This window comes from Pipra filicauda, unplaced genomic scaffold, assembly GCF_003945595.2.
Source record: "Pipra filicauda isolate LSUMZ 115617 unplaced genomic scaffold, ASM394559v2 scaffold116_size3395265_pilon, whole genome shotgun sequence".
Lineage (NCBI taxonomy): Eukaryota > Metazoa > Chordata > Aves > Passeriformes > Pipridae > Pipra > Pipra filicauda.
Window position 1 is genome coordinate 3,329,301 of NW_024103618.1, and position 15,379 is coordinate 3,344,679.

Here is a 15,379-nt window from a genome sequence, read left to right on the forward strand (position 1 = left end):
AAATCTGTGGCAGAGCTGGGAATAAAATCCACAGTGCTCGACTCTTCATCTTATTCCATGGCAGTCCCACATCCTTTGTTTGCTTGGCAGCTGGAGATGGTTTCTAGTTGCTTGTGAGTGTGATGTGGACTTGCACTTGATGTGCTTTTCCATGCTACGGCAGTGTTGTGCTGAGGCCGAAAAGCTCCAGCATAAACCATATTTTTTCCCCAGGATGGTGCACTCCTTAGTCAGAGCTTTTTTTGTTTGCACATCCCTTAATTGTTACAGGAACATTCTGCTGTCCTTATTCATATCCCTGCAATTTGACCTGCATTTCCTATCAGTATTATATAGAGCTGTTTGATTTTCTAATTCCTTGAGTCTGGTTTTCCAGATGTTCCTTCTGCATGCAGAAGTCACAACTGCTGTACTCCCTCTCTTTCCTCCCTCTCCCTTCATTTTTAGGGCTCAGGGAGCTGCTTGTAATATATTCATATATTCTTTTTTTTGATTACACATCCTTGTTCACAAGTGATCCCAGCATTGTAGTTTTTAACTCAAATTTGTTATATTACAAGGAGAAGCTAGAGTGGTGGAAGTGAATCTTTTCAGCAGTAGGACACAAAATTAATACATCCAAAATGGATCTTGGGCTGTCCAACTCTGAGCTTGGCAATTTGTGTGATTTTTTTTTTTTAATTGTTAATTATGAAATATTTTCCTTTTTCAGCTTATTTTTGTTAGCATATAATAACTACACCTGCAAGTTGCCCTTGAGGACAACTCTAGTGGGTCCTCTAGAGCCCCAGTGTGGTACTCTGGCTATGCAGTGTATGGGGAATGTTGGATGTTTTGCAGTGGGATCCACAGTCTGTGATTGACAGTGGGATCACAGAACCCACTTGAATCCACAGGAACCATGTGGGCAGAAGATGGGTTTCCTCTCTTCTCCTCGTCCTGAGTTGTTCCTGTGGTCAGGTGTCCCCCTCACTGAGATGGGGACGCTCAGCTGAATATTGAAGTAGCAGTCCACCTCCTTTTCCAAGTTGTAAGGAGATAGAGAGGTGGTGGAGGCATGCCCATGTATGGGTCAGATAACAGAGTAAGGATTCACATCCACACCTGGAAAACTTCAGGGGAGACATAGCGGTGTGTTCCTCCATCCCATTGCTCAGTAAGTTTACAGTCCCACTAGTGACTGGTAAAGTCATGGTCCTACCTGGGCTGAACATAGAGCCCTGGTAGGAGACAGCAGACACTGTATCCCATGGGGTTTGGCACTTTAAGATCTCTTACTATCCCAGGCATGTAACCTGCCAACACAACCGATTCCTGAATTACTAGTGTTAGTCACTGGTTGATGTCACTGGAGTGCCCAAGAGCAACAGTGGGCCTGGAAGAGCCCCATCACTTGGGTGCCGTACAAATGGAGCAGTGTCAGATGTGAGTCTGAGAAAAGATGAAGAGAGAGCAGATGGACACATGCTGTGGGGATTAGTGCACTGGATTACGAGTTGTTGCTTAAACTCTCAGATTTCTGTCGCTTAATTATTCCTCCAAAAAGAAGGTACAAAGTCATTCCCCTCTTTGTAAACACCATTTTAATTCTTTTTTTAAAGACAGACTGCTATTTAGGTGCATAATACAAAGCAAATATAGTAGTCGTTGCATTTACAACCTGTTGTCCTTACACCGCCATAGTTTTCTTGGCAGTGTAGAAGGCAAGAGGAAAAAAAGCCCTTTACATTGTGGCAATTCTTTGCAGAAGGCATTAATTCCATTTGTAAATTATTCTGCTGAGAATTCATAGGCTGCGTACAAGGAACAGTAGGAAAGTCATGTTGAAAGATGAGTGATAGTTCACCACAGCGTGCTTGTTCCCTCTTCTCCATTTTTTCCCCAACTCCAGTACATAACATATTTCTTGTGCTTCTGGAGGAAGTCATGCCCTGCTGCGTTGTTTACCACCTTTAAAACTTTCCAACAACTTGCTAGATAGTCCTTATAATAAGTGTTGCAAAATTTTGAACTCCTAACCTGAATGGGTAGGATGAGAGCTAGGGGAAAGAGTAGGTAAGAGTCATAAACGTTCCACAAAAATGTGAAATTCTGTTTTTCTAATCCTTCTGGCAGTTATTTTTTGTGGCATCCTTGTTTGTATGTTCAGTCATGTGAGTTTGTGCAGGGGATTAGTGGACCGCATGTGGAAGATTTCTGATCGTGCTGGAAAAACAGGCGGTGGTGGATTGGATTGGTCTATTGGATTTAGCATTGATAAATCTTCATCTGAGGGAGATGGGGAGAGAACCAAGGGCTCCCTTCAAAACCCAGACCACAAACAAAGTTATTAGACTCCACAGGTGGTCTACCATCCTTTGCTTCCTACTTTGTGGTGGATTTGATAGGAAGAGGAGCAGTTACCTGACCTGGTCTTAATCCAGTATATACCTTAAGAACAACTAAAGCTGTGAGATGAGTGAATTAAGTCTGGAGAGTATAACCTCATCCCAACTAATTATCCAATTGTTTTTCTTGAACGTCTGTTGTTATTTGTGTGGGTAGAGAAATTCAACCTCTGAATGGAGCTGCAGAGTGTGTTTTTGCATGCAAGTGGTGTTGGTTTTTGAGAAATGTTCCCCCCCAGCTCAAGCATGGCTATTACATGTCCAGTCCAGCTGTGCAATACTGTACTGTGCATCAGAGGGACATGAAGCGATCTGTGTTTGTAGGACTATTGAGCTAACATTCATGGGGGGAAGAGATTGTGGCTGCAGAACCTGTCAGCATTCACACACAACACAGTGATGTGTATGGTTGGACAGATCCATCCTCATGTAGTAGGTCAGTTATATTAATCTTTGCACTGCAACCTCCAGTGGGTCCCTTTTACTCTTCAAACCTGTGGGTGATAGCCTACACTCTACCTTCACACACCCTTGGGCCCTAGGGTTGGGTGCTTCGGTGGATTTGGGAAGGAGGAGAAGCCCAATGCCTGTCTGCAGTACTTTACAGGCTGGTTTTGTCTGGGTAGTTTGGAGCATACACTTACCCTGTGTGTCATTGTTTGGCTGTCTAAATACCTCCAGGATTTAGGTGGAGGTAAAGTGGAGGGAGCAGTTCATCAAGCCAGGCTGGCTTGGTATTTCCTAAGGGGCAAGTAAATGAGTTTGTTGTCTGTGTAACCCTTGGAATGAAGCCACTCCTCACCACAGCTGAGAGCATCTGTCTGCGTCATACCAGGTGTTGGGAGCTGAGGTCAGGCCATCAGCAGCATGGCCCCTAGCTCTGGGGAAGGAGGGCTGCCCCATGGTGTGATGAGGGGCTACTTTGGTGTTTGCTGCATGGTGGGGGCTGTATGACCTTCTCAGGACTGTGCTCCTCGAGGGGGTGGGCAGTGGGGCCAACCCATCCCAGCCACATGTGCACCTCCCTGGCAGGCCCAAGGCTGAGGCCTTGCTGGCTGCAGGCGTGGAGTGGTGCCATTGAAGGTTATCCAGATCTTCTCCTTTCTCAACCTTCCCTGACTTGTCTGTGAAGCTACTGCCAGATTAGATATACACCATATTGCACTTCTGTTTTATGTAGCTCATGTGATTTTTCTCTTGGAAGTGCTCTATGGTCTGTGGGAAGCAGCAGAGAAGTTTTCCAAAGACATCCCCATGAAGAGCCTGCATGGTCATATATAAGACCTTCTTAGAGGTCTTTGCCCTCTGCCTTCTCAGGTGCCAAAGTTCCTGGCTCTGATCTGAGGGGTTTGCATATCAGAGGTCTTCTTGCCTCTACCCTGCTGTCAGGCACCTCTTCGTCCACAGCAAAGGATTTTTCCAGCTTTTTTGTTCCTGCCCAGCCACTGTTGGCTGGGACCTGTGCTTCTGAGACTTTGGACTTTCACTCTTCTCATTTGAGCTGCTGTATTACAGCTCAGGCTCACAACTCCACTTTGAGGGACAAGATTTGAAATTAAAACTTGTTTTTTTCTGGCAATTTTTATTTCTAGGGTGGTTGTTTATGTGTTCAGTCATTGAAGCATATATGCAGGGTTAGTGAAACTCATGTGGAAAATTTCTGGTGACACTGGAAAAATGACTGCCAGTTGAGTTTAGCACTGATAAATAAATTCTAATTTGAAGGAGATGGATAGAAAATGAAGGCTCCTTCCAGACCACAAACAAAGTTATTAGACTCCACAGGTGGTCTACCATCCTTTGCTTCCTACTTTGTCGTGGATTTGTCAGGATGAGGAGCAGTTACCTGACCTGGTCTTAATCCAGTATATACCTTAAGAACAACTAAAGCTGTGAGATGAGTGAATTAAGTCTGGAGAGTATAACCTCATCCCAACTAATTATCCAATTGTTTTTCTTGAACGTCTGTTGTTATTTGTGTGGGTAGGGAAATTCAACCTCTGAATGGAGCTGCAGAGTGTGTTTTTGCATGCAAGTAGTATTTTCATTGGCATGACTACTACTACACACAGATGTTGTACAGTCTTGTACAACTGGGTGACATGAGTTAGCAGCATAGTTACTGCAGGCTAAGGATTACTTGTAGGACTAAAGAGCTACTCTGAAAGGGGAAGGGTTTGTTCCTGCAAGATCACCTCTACATTTACATATGTTCTTCTAGTGTACAAGTAGGTCCATAAAAGTAAGAATTTATCTGTTTTTTTGGTGTGAACTCCGTTTTGAAGGTTCACTAATATTTTCACATCACGGGTGTGCTAACTCAGCAACCCCTTGCTTGGTTTGTCTTAACAGTGGAGCGAGAGAACCCTGAATGTCCTCCTTTCTCCCTGTGGTCAGTTGGGAAGTGGTTGGGAATGGTGAATTAGAGCCACTAATTTTACAGAGCTTTATTTCGTGAGAACTTTTAAAACTTTGTGTTAAGGCATGTTCAGTGAAAAAGAAGCTAAACCCCTTAGAGTAACCTTTGTGACTGGGAGGTTGATGCTGCAGTGAAACTAATTTTGTAGCATTGGGATGGAAGCTTAAATATTTTGCATGATTTTTTTTTTTTTAATGTAAGAAATGATGAATTGGAACTTCAGGTAAAGAAATAAGCAAGTATGGAAAGCGTGTACTGATGCCTTCATTAAACTGGATACTGCTAACCTAAGTGTGAGTGGAGCTTCTGAATACGTGAGAAAGCAGTTATAAAAAGATCACTGTTGAGTAAGGAGACTATAGTTCTTGGCAACACACTGAGTAAATGACAAAGAATGATTAACAGTGCTGCCATGTAGAATCAGGCTCATATGTTCTTGAATATAATTTTTAAATAGCTTGGGTCTGTTGTCATTCAAAAGCCAAAACATTGCAGAAAGTGGTGCATCTGAAACTTTAGTTTCAAAAAGTGTTTTAGAGGCTGGTTTCCACCTGCAGTGGTTATTTTCTCTGTGTACCAAAGGCCTTACTAGCCAAAAGGTGTTTGTAGAATTGCACAGTGCCATTGCAGCTTAGTATTTTTTAAGAAATAACTCCTAAAATATTAACTGCACATATGCAACTATATATATGATAACTTTGCTGCAGAAAAAATGGACTGTTATAGACTGTTGTATTGACAGGCATTGTTTTGTGCTTTTTTTTTTTTCCCAGGTGGTTCACTGCCCCATGAAGAGTCTTCAGTGGTTGTGAATAAAGGGGAGGAATTAAGGCTGAGGTGCAATGAGGAGGGACCCGTGACTTGGAATTTCCAGAACTCAGACCCATCGGCAAAAGCAAGGAGTTCTAATGAGAAAGAGTGGTACACCAAAAATGCAACAGTCAGAGACACAGGCAGATACATATGCAGAAGCAAAGGGAGTATTGTCACCTCTTTTTATGTTTTTGTTAAAGGTAAATATCAATGAAGGCATTATTTTTGCTTCCTCCCCGCTCCCTTTCCCATTCCTAAAATAATAGGACAATAAATGTTGGAAGAGGGAATGAATTTGAAGTACAGAGGGAGAACGCAGTGTGATAGAAGAAGTCTTCTTCCCTGTCCAGTAGGAAGAAACCTCACTCTTGGCTTTGCTTGCACCGGAGCAAAGTTCTGGATGAGTGCCTCTCTACATCCCCATTATTTTGTTGTGAAGTATACCAAAGCTTTCTTTCTAGACTCTAGCCAGGTGACCTGAGTCTGTTGTATGAGTCAGTTGTACTGTGAGGAAGCAAGCAATATGTAGAAATGTCTTTTTAATTACATGCCATCCATCAGTATAGAGTCATGTAAGGCTTGGTCCCAAGCTTTTGATTTAGTGAGGCAGTTAGCCTAAAGGATTTGGTTTTTTTGAGGCCGTGCTTCGGGCCTCAGCCAGCAAACAGAAATGATTCCTCTGCCTCCAGCTTCTGATATACCTTGTGACTGATCAGAAACCTCTCAGACAGGAAAAAAAAGTGCTTCTGCTCTGACACATTTTTTCAATCCTTTATTACTCTTCTTTTTGCAGTGTTTTCTTCAGATTTCTTCTGTTTTTGGCTCCTAATCTGTGGCTTCATCAACTGCCCTCAAGCTGACAGTTTATTATGCCTGGCATTCCCTTTTACTTTCCAAGGAAAGTGGTTATTTTGCTTCTTCTTCGCATAGCTCTAGTGGTCTTCCTTCGCTGTTGATGGAAAAAAGTCCTACAGCATCCACTTTCTTGGAGACAGCATTCTGTGTCCAATGGGGATGTCTCAAAGAACCTCTTCTGAACCCTGCCAATCCTTTGTAAATTACTGCAAGATTGTTCTCCAAGGCAGGGAGATGGCAACACAGCAAAGCATATTTTCCCAAGGGAAAATATCTGGCATAGTGGCCACACAAATGCTCTTTTAACGATGAATGCTCTTTTAACCACTTGTGAGTTGTCCAAATAGCCATGCATGTTTCTCTGAGACTATGACTAAAAGAAATCTGACATTTATTTTACCTATATGTGGCAAACAATGTTGACTTTATCTACCATGATTGTTTTCCTGAAGGTCATGGTAATTATCTCAGACAGCTGTGATCATAGAGAAGTTTTTGCCTGCCGTTACAAGAGTGACTCCTTCATCTCAGGACACCAGGCAGTCCTCCACAAAAGCATCAGGGAAGTTGTGTGGCCTTCATGCAATACATTGTTAATTTTTTTGTGTCCCTTGTTTGAAAACTGCCCAAGCTTCACTTTGACAAGTTTCTGACAGTGAAATAAGTATGTTTGTGAGGTTGGCTATCATTTTGCAATAGGTTCTGGCTTAATGACATCTTACATAACCTATAAGATGCTGCCATGTGCTCTGCTGCTTGTGGCATTGCCACAAGCACCCCATACACTTTCTGCTTGTAAAGCTGAAAGTGAAGAGAGAACAGGACCGAGAACCTTTATCCTGCACAGTCCCAAGTGACACATGAAATGATGGCGTCTGTTTATACCTCACATTCTTCTGGATCTACTAAACCTAAATTTCCTATGTTTCTGTGACCGAGAGTGACACAGTGTTGACAAACCATGGGCGCTTACCTGTTTCACCTTTCTGTTTTGGCTGAAAGGACCTGTGTTATGTCTATAGAAGCAGTTTATGTTCTGATCCAAGCAAGACTAGTGAAGATCAAGTTAGTTCAGACACCTACATAAGAGAGAAAAATCTTTTAATTTTGATCTCAAGTATTTTCAGATGCAAGCAATGATTAGCTCCACCATATCTTGTGTTGGAAACTTGTGGTATGCACAGAAAGCAAGTAAAACCCAAGATGTACATGGGGTGGAAATCCACGAAAGGAGGAACATGACCATGAGCAGCTTTGTTTGTGCGTGGATTCCCTACAGGAAATCTTTCCATGTCTTTTCACTGTGATATGTCCCTTCTAGAGGGGGATTGAAGATGCAAGAGGAGAACCTCAACAATTCTGCTTGCCCCAGTCAAGGCCTTCCCCACTATTTCAGCTGTTAGCGAAACAGGTCTTTGTTTCTTTCTTCTGTTTTCAAAAAATGTCGTTTTTCTTTCTCCTGGGGAGCCATACTTTCTGCATAATGAAGATATCTTGGCTCTGTCCATATTGGAGAAAAAGTGGACTGAGTGGAAACCAATCAGTTAAGTCTCTGTTAGCAGGGACATTTAGATGAGCTTTTCTAATCCATCCTGTTCCAGCTCAGGAGTGACATCTAGTCATAGCATTTATCTAAGTATCTCTGTGTGCGAAAGGTCACATTTTCTGTTCAGACATGCTTTACTTTAGTTCTAGACTGATGCTTCAAAACTTGTAGTTTGTGGGGGCATCTTGGGTGGTAGTATAAAATGAGGTTGAAGCTACACCCTCACTATAAGCTAGAAACCAGCCAGTAACTTCTCTGTTCGGTGATGAGCAGCATTCGACTTAGCAGATTGCTTACGTAAAATCCCATGCTTCATTTTCAGCCTGGTACTTGTTGTCCAAAATCTTAAAACCAAATTCTCTTAGTCTTCCTTGTTAAGTCATGGTTTGTTGATCTCTAATCATTCAAGTTGTAAGCATGTTTGCAAAAAAGAAAGAAAACTTTTCCCTCTGTTTTTGTGTTTCTAATTCATTCTACTCTGTAGGGAGGGCAGATGGAATCTGAAATAAGCTTTTACAGAGGGTTTGTCATCACACATTCTTTTATTTTTGTGTTTGCCAGGTTCTTTGCATTTCAAGGTCATGACCTGTCACGGGCTCCAACTTTGGTTGTAAAAGTTTTTAAAGTACTATATGTTTGTGTGCTGTGGTTGGCTAAGATGAAATGCTTTAGAAAAGTTACCTTGTGAAAGATTGCATGATGATTTTTCAATCAGATATGCTGTTTGTATGCCGAGTTTTTCTTCTAAGGAGGCTAAAAATAATCCCTGCTTTCAAGGAGGGGAGAGAAAGAGAGAAGTTGTTTGATACTTCCTCTGGTAGCAGTGTGTGTTCATTTAGATTATATATTTTACAGAAGTGAAAACCATAATCTAGGTGCTTTTCAACTTCCATTTGCTCATAAATTTCTTCCAAATCCTCCTGTGGGCATGAAACCTTACAGCCCTGCCACTAGCTAAAAGCAAATTACTTTTAATGGTCTGAAAATCTGTTTACTGTTGTGGGGATATTTTGGAGCTAAACAAGGCAAAAAACCCCTCCATCTCCAAATATAAAAGCACTAAGATTATTTTTAGTGCACATGATTCTTTAGTGTGTCTAGTATTGAATGCTACTGAATATCTCCTCTCATGCTGCTCTTTTAGGACTAAATTTAATGTCTCTTGGTAAACATGAATTGGGCAATACTCAGTTTTACTGTCTGAAAGTAAAACTTTCTTTGATATAAGTGCCCAATTGCAGAGTTCTAGGGTCATCAGAAGTTCCCTGTGCAATGCCAGCTTCTCTGACAGATCTTTGTGTTTCTCCACAGATCCAAATGTGCTCTTCCTCGTTGATTCTCTGATCTACGGAAGAGAAGACAGTGACATCCTGCTAGTGTGCCCGCTAACAGATCCAAATATTACGAATTTCACACTGAAAAAGTGTGACAGCAAACGTCTCCCAAAAAACATGACATTCATTCCCAATCCCCAGAAAGGCATCATTATAAAGAACGTCCAGAGGTCATTTAAAGGCTGCTACCAGTGCTTGGCCAAGCACAATGGAGTTGAGAAGATATCAGAGAACATTTACCTGAATGTGAGACCAGGTAACGTGGGATTTTTGCCTTTGTATACAGCACCTGGTTCTACTCTTCACCTTCCAGAAGCTGGTGGAAGGGGCTGTGAAACCTCACCACTGTTCCAAGGAAAGTGATGAGCTTAGAAAGCTTGTTCTGGGCAAATTGTGTTGGGGCACAGATTGATCTCGTGACACTTAGCTTGTAGATGTGCTGAGAAGGTTTGGCCATGATCAGTTTTGTTTTCTGTTCCTGGTGATTTCCAGGAGGTTTTTTCATCATTAGGAGAAATGTGGGTTGTGCTGTTGAACTCTGAGGACAAAACTGTGCCTTGAGGTTTGGACAGGTTTGTGCAAGCAAGATGGAGATTTCAGTGCCTGACTCACATGTCTGTCACCCACAAGTGACAGCAGGAGGAACTGATTGATGGCATTGAAGAAGAGGGATTTGGTGGAGAAGCAGAACTTGGGGAAGGAGAAGGTCCTTGTTTCCATATCTGGGAGTGAAGATGATCAGAACAGCATTTGTGTGCTCAGATCGTGATGAGGAATGTGTTGTGGCTGAGCTGCTACATGCACCAGTGAGTGTGGCAAACCTGTTGGTGATAGCCTACACTTGACCTTCACACACCCTTGGGCCCTAGGGTTGGGTGCTTTGGTGGGTTTGGGAAGGAGGAGAAGCCCAATGCCTGTCTGCAGTACTTTACAGGCTGGTTTTGTCTGGGTAGTTTGGAGCGTACACTTACCCTGTGTGTCATTATTTGGCTGTCTAAATACCTCCAGGAGGAAAGTGGAGGGAGCAGTTCATCAAGCCAGGCTGGCTTGGTATTTCCTAAGGGGCAAGTAAATGAGTTTGTTGTCTGTGTAACCCTTGGAATGAAGCCACTCCTCACCACAGCTGAGACCGTGTCTCTGCTAAGGCATGTGTGTGATGTGGGGGCTGCAGTGGGGTCTGGGGAGAGGGCATCCCCTGTCTGGGCGCACTCATAGGCTGTGCACTAGGAGATTGCCTTGGCTGCAAGGGCATTTCTGCTCAGGTATCTGGTTGGGTTTTTGTTATTGAAAGGAGAGCAGCACATGGAGGCTATGCTGGTTGGCTTTGTGCTTCCTATAGCATCCATCTGTCAGCGATGCTATCTCAGTGGTGCTGCCAAGGCTGCTGCCAAAGGAGGGCTGGGCCAACGAGCTGGTGTGCATCTCCCTTGTTGCCTGCACTGTGCCAGGTGTTGGGAGCTGAGGCCAGGCCATCAACAGCATGGAGTTCTGGAGAAAGAGGGCTGCCCCATGGTGTAATGAGGGCACATGTTGTTGTTTGCTTCATGGCGGGGGCTCTGTGACCTGCCTGGGGCTCTGTGACCTGCCCAGTGACATGTTCCTTGGTGGTGGGGCAAGAACTTGAGCAGTGGGGACCTTCTCAAGTGTGGAGTTTGGTGTGGCAAATTTAAAAAGTCATTTTTTCTTGGTGATTTGGAAATTCTGATGTAGTGAATTTTAAGGAGTTATAAAATTTCAATTAATGAGAAGGTAACAAAAGTTGAGTCAGTGCAGGCATCTCTGGCATTTGCCTTCGACAGACAAAAATCAGGTCCATTCTTGCTGTCTCTATTGTTTGTTCTGTAACAAGTGTTTTTTTTTCATCTGTTTCTTCAGCGGTGTCCAAAGAAAGAAACCAGCTGTTTGACATAACTGATGTTTCTCTGACAAAGGAGGGTGCAAGTTGTAGTATTGGACTTTTTCATTTTTTTAATGGATAAAAGCTTGTATTTGCTCAATACAGTGGTGACTTCAGATGGAAGAGTGCTGAGCTGGCACCATTGCCAGCAGCCCATTGATGGTGGGCAGCCGTAGGTGGCTGGGGGCACCTCGGCACTCTGCCCACGTTTTCTGTCAGGGAGGAAGCCTGCAGTAAGTGGAAACATCTGCTGAAATCCATCAACAGCATTATCACTCTGTCTTGTAATTACCGTGTGGTAGTGTTCAGTCCTTATTGAGTTAAAAGGTAAAAAAGGTAAAACTCCCACTTTCTCCTTCTCTCAACATTTAAATGCATTGGAGACCCTTTGTTGGGTAATGTTTTTGTAGCTACAACCGTGGCACTCAGACCTCCAGATCTGAGTTTCTGGTGCAGAAAGACAGGCATCCATGAAACAGGGAGCTGTGCAGGTGCACTCAGACTCACGCCAACTACAACAGCACAGGTAGATTTTATGTCCAGCCCTTCTCAAAACAGTGAGGGGCTTTATGGACTTAGGGCTTGTTTTTTTGGGTGTCCATAGATGTTTCTGACAGATGAGAACACAGAATGCCTTCTGCACCAGCTTCCTCCTGTCTCTTGGGTACTGCTGAATGCTGGTGTGTATTTTTGTGTGAGCCTTTATATCTGAAGAGAGCAACATGTTTCTTCTCTTCTGTAGCCACTTACAGCAACATGAGGAAAACATTATTATTAAAGTACTAATACCTGAAAAGCCTGGTGCTTTCCTAAGTTTCGTACAATTTACCTAAGACAACTACAAAACCTGTGTCAGAGGAGGAAAAGAGTCTGGATGACCGTATCTGATATATGTTGCATTCACAGTTTGAAAGTGAGTCATCCTGTGTAAAAGCCCTAGTGGGAAGTTCACTGGAGTCTAATAAAATAAGAAAATTTAAAGAAAGGATGAAGAAAACAGAAAAACGAAGCATGAAGGGAACAGGGGAAGAGCTGAAGAGCTTTGTGGAGACAAGAAACACACAGTCCTCAGATATACTTCACTGTTGACAAAAGACACCCAGTAGCAGAACAGGGGTACAGCTAGTCCACAGCTGCTTGTAACCACCTACTCCTTGGGTGACAAACTCTGAACCATCACCATAAGCAGAGGTTGTAGTGCTTTCAGAGGCAGGCGTGCAGAAGTCCTTGAGCTTTACCTGTCCTTCCTAGGCTGTCCATCAGGAGCTTTTCAGGGACCTGTCAGACAGTACTTTCTGTCGGCTGTAATGTTTTGTAATTAAAATTTGCAGTTAGTGCTAGGCCGCTATTCTTCAGTGACTGATCCTCACCATGTTTTCGTTTCCATAGTGCTACCTTTTAATCACTGTCATGGAGTGAATCATCTCACTGATGGTTCAATATCGTTCAAGTTTCTTCATGCAAGTTACTATGCTCTAACAAATACTATCTAACTTTTAAGTGTAGTTTGAAGGGAGGTTTAAGCAGAAATGTGCTTGTTGTAAAGGAACAATTGTGTAATATGTTAGAAAAATTTGAATACATATCAGAGCCTTGATTTTATTGGAAAGTTAATGACTGTTGATTTTTATCCCCCCTTGGAAGCACTGGAACTAATGAAAAATAATATGCTTCTAAATTGTTTTCCAGTTCACAAAACTCTTCCTGTCATCACCTTATCAAAAAGCTATGAGCTTCTCAAAGAAGGGGAAGAATTTGAAGTTACATGCATAATCACGGATGTGGATAGCAGCGTACAAGCTAGTTGGATTTCTCACAAAAGTGGGGTAAGTTCCTTTAATTCTATCATGTATACTTCAGCACAGTTCACAGACCCTCTGTAGAGATTCACATTTGTCTTGGCTACTTGATGCTATGTCAGTTTGGATTTGTTGCATTTACAAAGATCCAGCATCCCACAGACTGATGAGGGAGCAACAACAGTCCTATGCCCATGAGGACAGCTGGGAGGAAAAGCATCTGCACAGGCTTCTCTTCCCAAACAGAAATTAAAATTAGGCTCTTCAATGTGAATTTTAGGTGACCTCTATTGGGTCTCCTAAATATGGAAGCATGGAGTGCCTACACATCACATTGCAATCAATGGGAGCTGCAAATATCAGCACATGGACTGCAAATTACATATTCTAGTTGTTATCATTAACAGTAAAATACCTGCTAATTAGCATGGGGTTGTGTGTGACAGGAATAGTAGTAAGCATTCACAGGAATGATTAATTCATTTGAATTACATGGTGTGCCTCACTAACTGAAAAGTTCTGAAAAATGAACCAGTGAATGGGCTTCTGTCTGCCAGAGATAGATGAGGTTACTGACTGTCATCACCAAATTAAATTATTGACAGTCTAGGTGCTCCAGGAGAGTTAGTTACCAGCAGCACAACAATTCTGCGGAAGAGGAGCAGAGAGATCCCCTTCTGGGGTAAGCCAGCATGCTGCCAGCTCTGTCTTTGAAATGAGCAGCAGGCACTGGGGTGTTTTTGAGAATGCTTCTAGGTCTTCTGGGTATACCCTGAAATTTAAATAAATTAAAAGCCCTTGTGAAGACCTTTCAGTAACTCCCACCATGCTAATGGCTGGTCGTTTACTGCTAATGGTAGTGAGCAGAATACGTAATTCTCAGTCCATGTGTATGGAAGAAAAGACTTATGAGATATTTGGATAAATCCCATCGCCTTGGGCACATAATGAACAGGAGTCCCATTCCCAGGGGCTGGGAATGCCATGCTTAGCTAATCCACCAGCTTTGGCAAAGCTGTTCTTGCTAAGTGCTCTCTGCTCCAGAAATCCCAGCTCACAGCTCTAAAGGTTGAGAAGGTCTAAGTGACATGAAGGCGGCATGGGACATGCAGATCCATTTTTGGTCCTGTGCCAAGGTCAGCTGCAAGCCTTTCATCTGAGAGCTTCATTCTTCTCTCATTCCCTTCCCTTTGCTTTGTTATATGTGATAAAATTGAGGCCTTCCCTTCAGTTTTTGTGCTTTATCATTTTTTGCTTTATGAGTAAAAGCTACAAGGAAAGTATTTTTGACCAAATAAGTTTGACCTTTCTGCCTTTTCTAGTAAATAGCAGGAGATGCTGTCTTTTAAATACTGACTATCAAATTAATTTTGTATTGAGAGAGTACACATAAATTTCATATTTAAGTAGATTCAGAATTACATTTTGTCCTGAATAGATGAGAGGAAAAAAAAACGCTTTTTCTGTGTATGACTGAAATTATTGCCACTTTTGAAAATTAGTAGAGTTGTTATAAGCAAGCACATCCATACTAAATAAACGTCTCTTGTGATTATTATAGCTCAGGAGGAATCAAAATTGCATTGAGAAGCTTTAATTTGTCTAGAAGCTCTTGGAGCCTCCAAGAATTGAAATAATTCAATTGGAAAATCATAACAAGTCCAGGTCTGCATTTGGATTAATCAGTGTAAATTTTATCAGTCTTTCCAACCATACCAGACATTCTCACAGAAACTAAAGTCAACACATCAAAGTATTAATTTTTTCTATGCGTATCCGTAGGGTCATGTTATACTTAAGAGAATGAAGTTTCCAATTGTGTTTAAGAGTAGTAAGTATGTATTGCTAAGGACCAAGTGTCAGAGTGGGTACCAGAGGAGGGATGCTGTGTAAAGCCTGCTGTCAGCAGGGCTCTGCAGCATGCCTGCAATCAGAAGATGCTGTGGCCTTGGGACATAGAACAACACAGTTTAAAATGAAGCCCCAGGACCTTAAATTCTCTTATGTAATTCACAAAATTACATAATCATTGCAACCATTTGAGCAGTCAGTGAACTTAAGGTACCACTTAAGTGGTGAACCACTCTTCAGAGTTGCAATAACTTCATATAAGGACTGCACTTTCTGAGCATTAGAAAAATCAGCACCCGGTGGTCATGTTGCATTAAGCCCTACAGCTAGAAGCGCTGTTAGTGTAAATAAAACCTTCTGTTGGTTCCTCGCCTTCATCAATATCGGAAATGTATCCAGAATAAGCTGGGCCTGACCTTGGGCACAACACCCTTGTCATCATGTAATGGAAACATTTGAAGAAGTTAGAGTTTTAGTT

At 42.4% G+C, this 15,379-nt stretch overlaps 1 protein-coding gene across 4 annotated transcripts in view; it reads left to right on the top strand.

The window, feature by feature from the left end:
* Positions 1–15,379, top strand: part of KIT (KIT proto-oncogene, receptor tyrosine kinase) — a 57,728-nt gene that overhangs the window by 13,499 nt on the left and 28,850 nt on the right. The window contains exons 1-4 of one of the 4 annotated variants that reach the window (XM_039385202.1): positions 2,780–2,823; positions 5,580–5,819; positions 9,332–9,610; positions 12,941–13,077. In XM_039385202.1, coding sequence (XP_039241136.1) covers positions 2,787–2,823; positions 5,580–5,819; positions 9,332–9,610; positions 12,941–13,077 — 693 coding nt within the window. In that variant the 5' untranslated portion in view covers positions 2,780–2,786. Of the gene's footprint in view, positions 1–2,779; positions 2,824–3,270; positions 3,471–3,521; positions 4,022–5,579; positions 5,820–9,331; positions 9,611–12,940; positions 13,078–15,379 lie in introns of those variants that run through there. The other 3 variants (XM_027735977.2, XM_039385203.1, XM_027735978.2) reach the window with 3 other exon arrangements.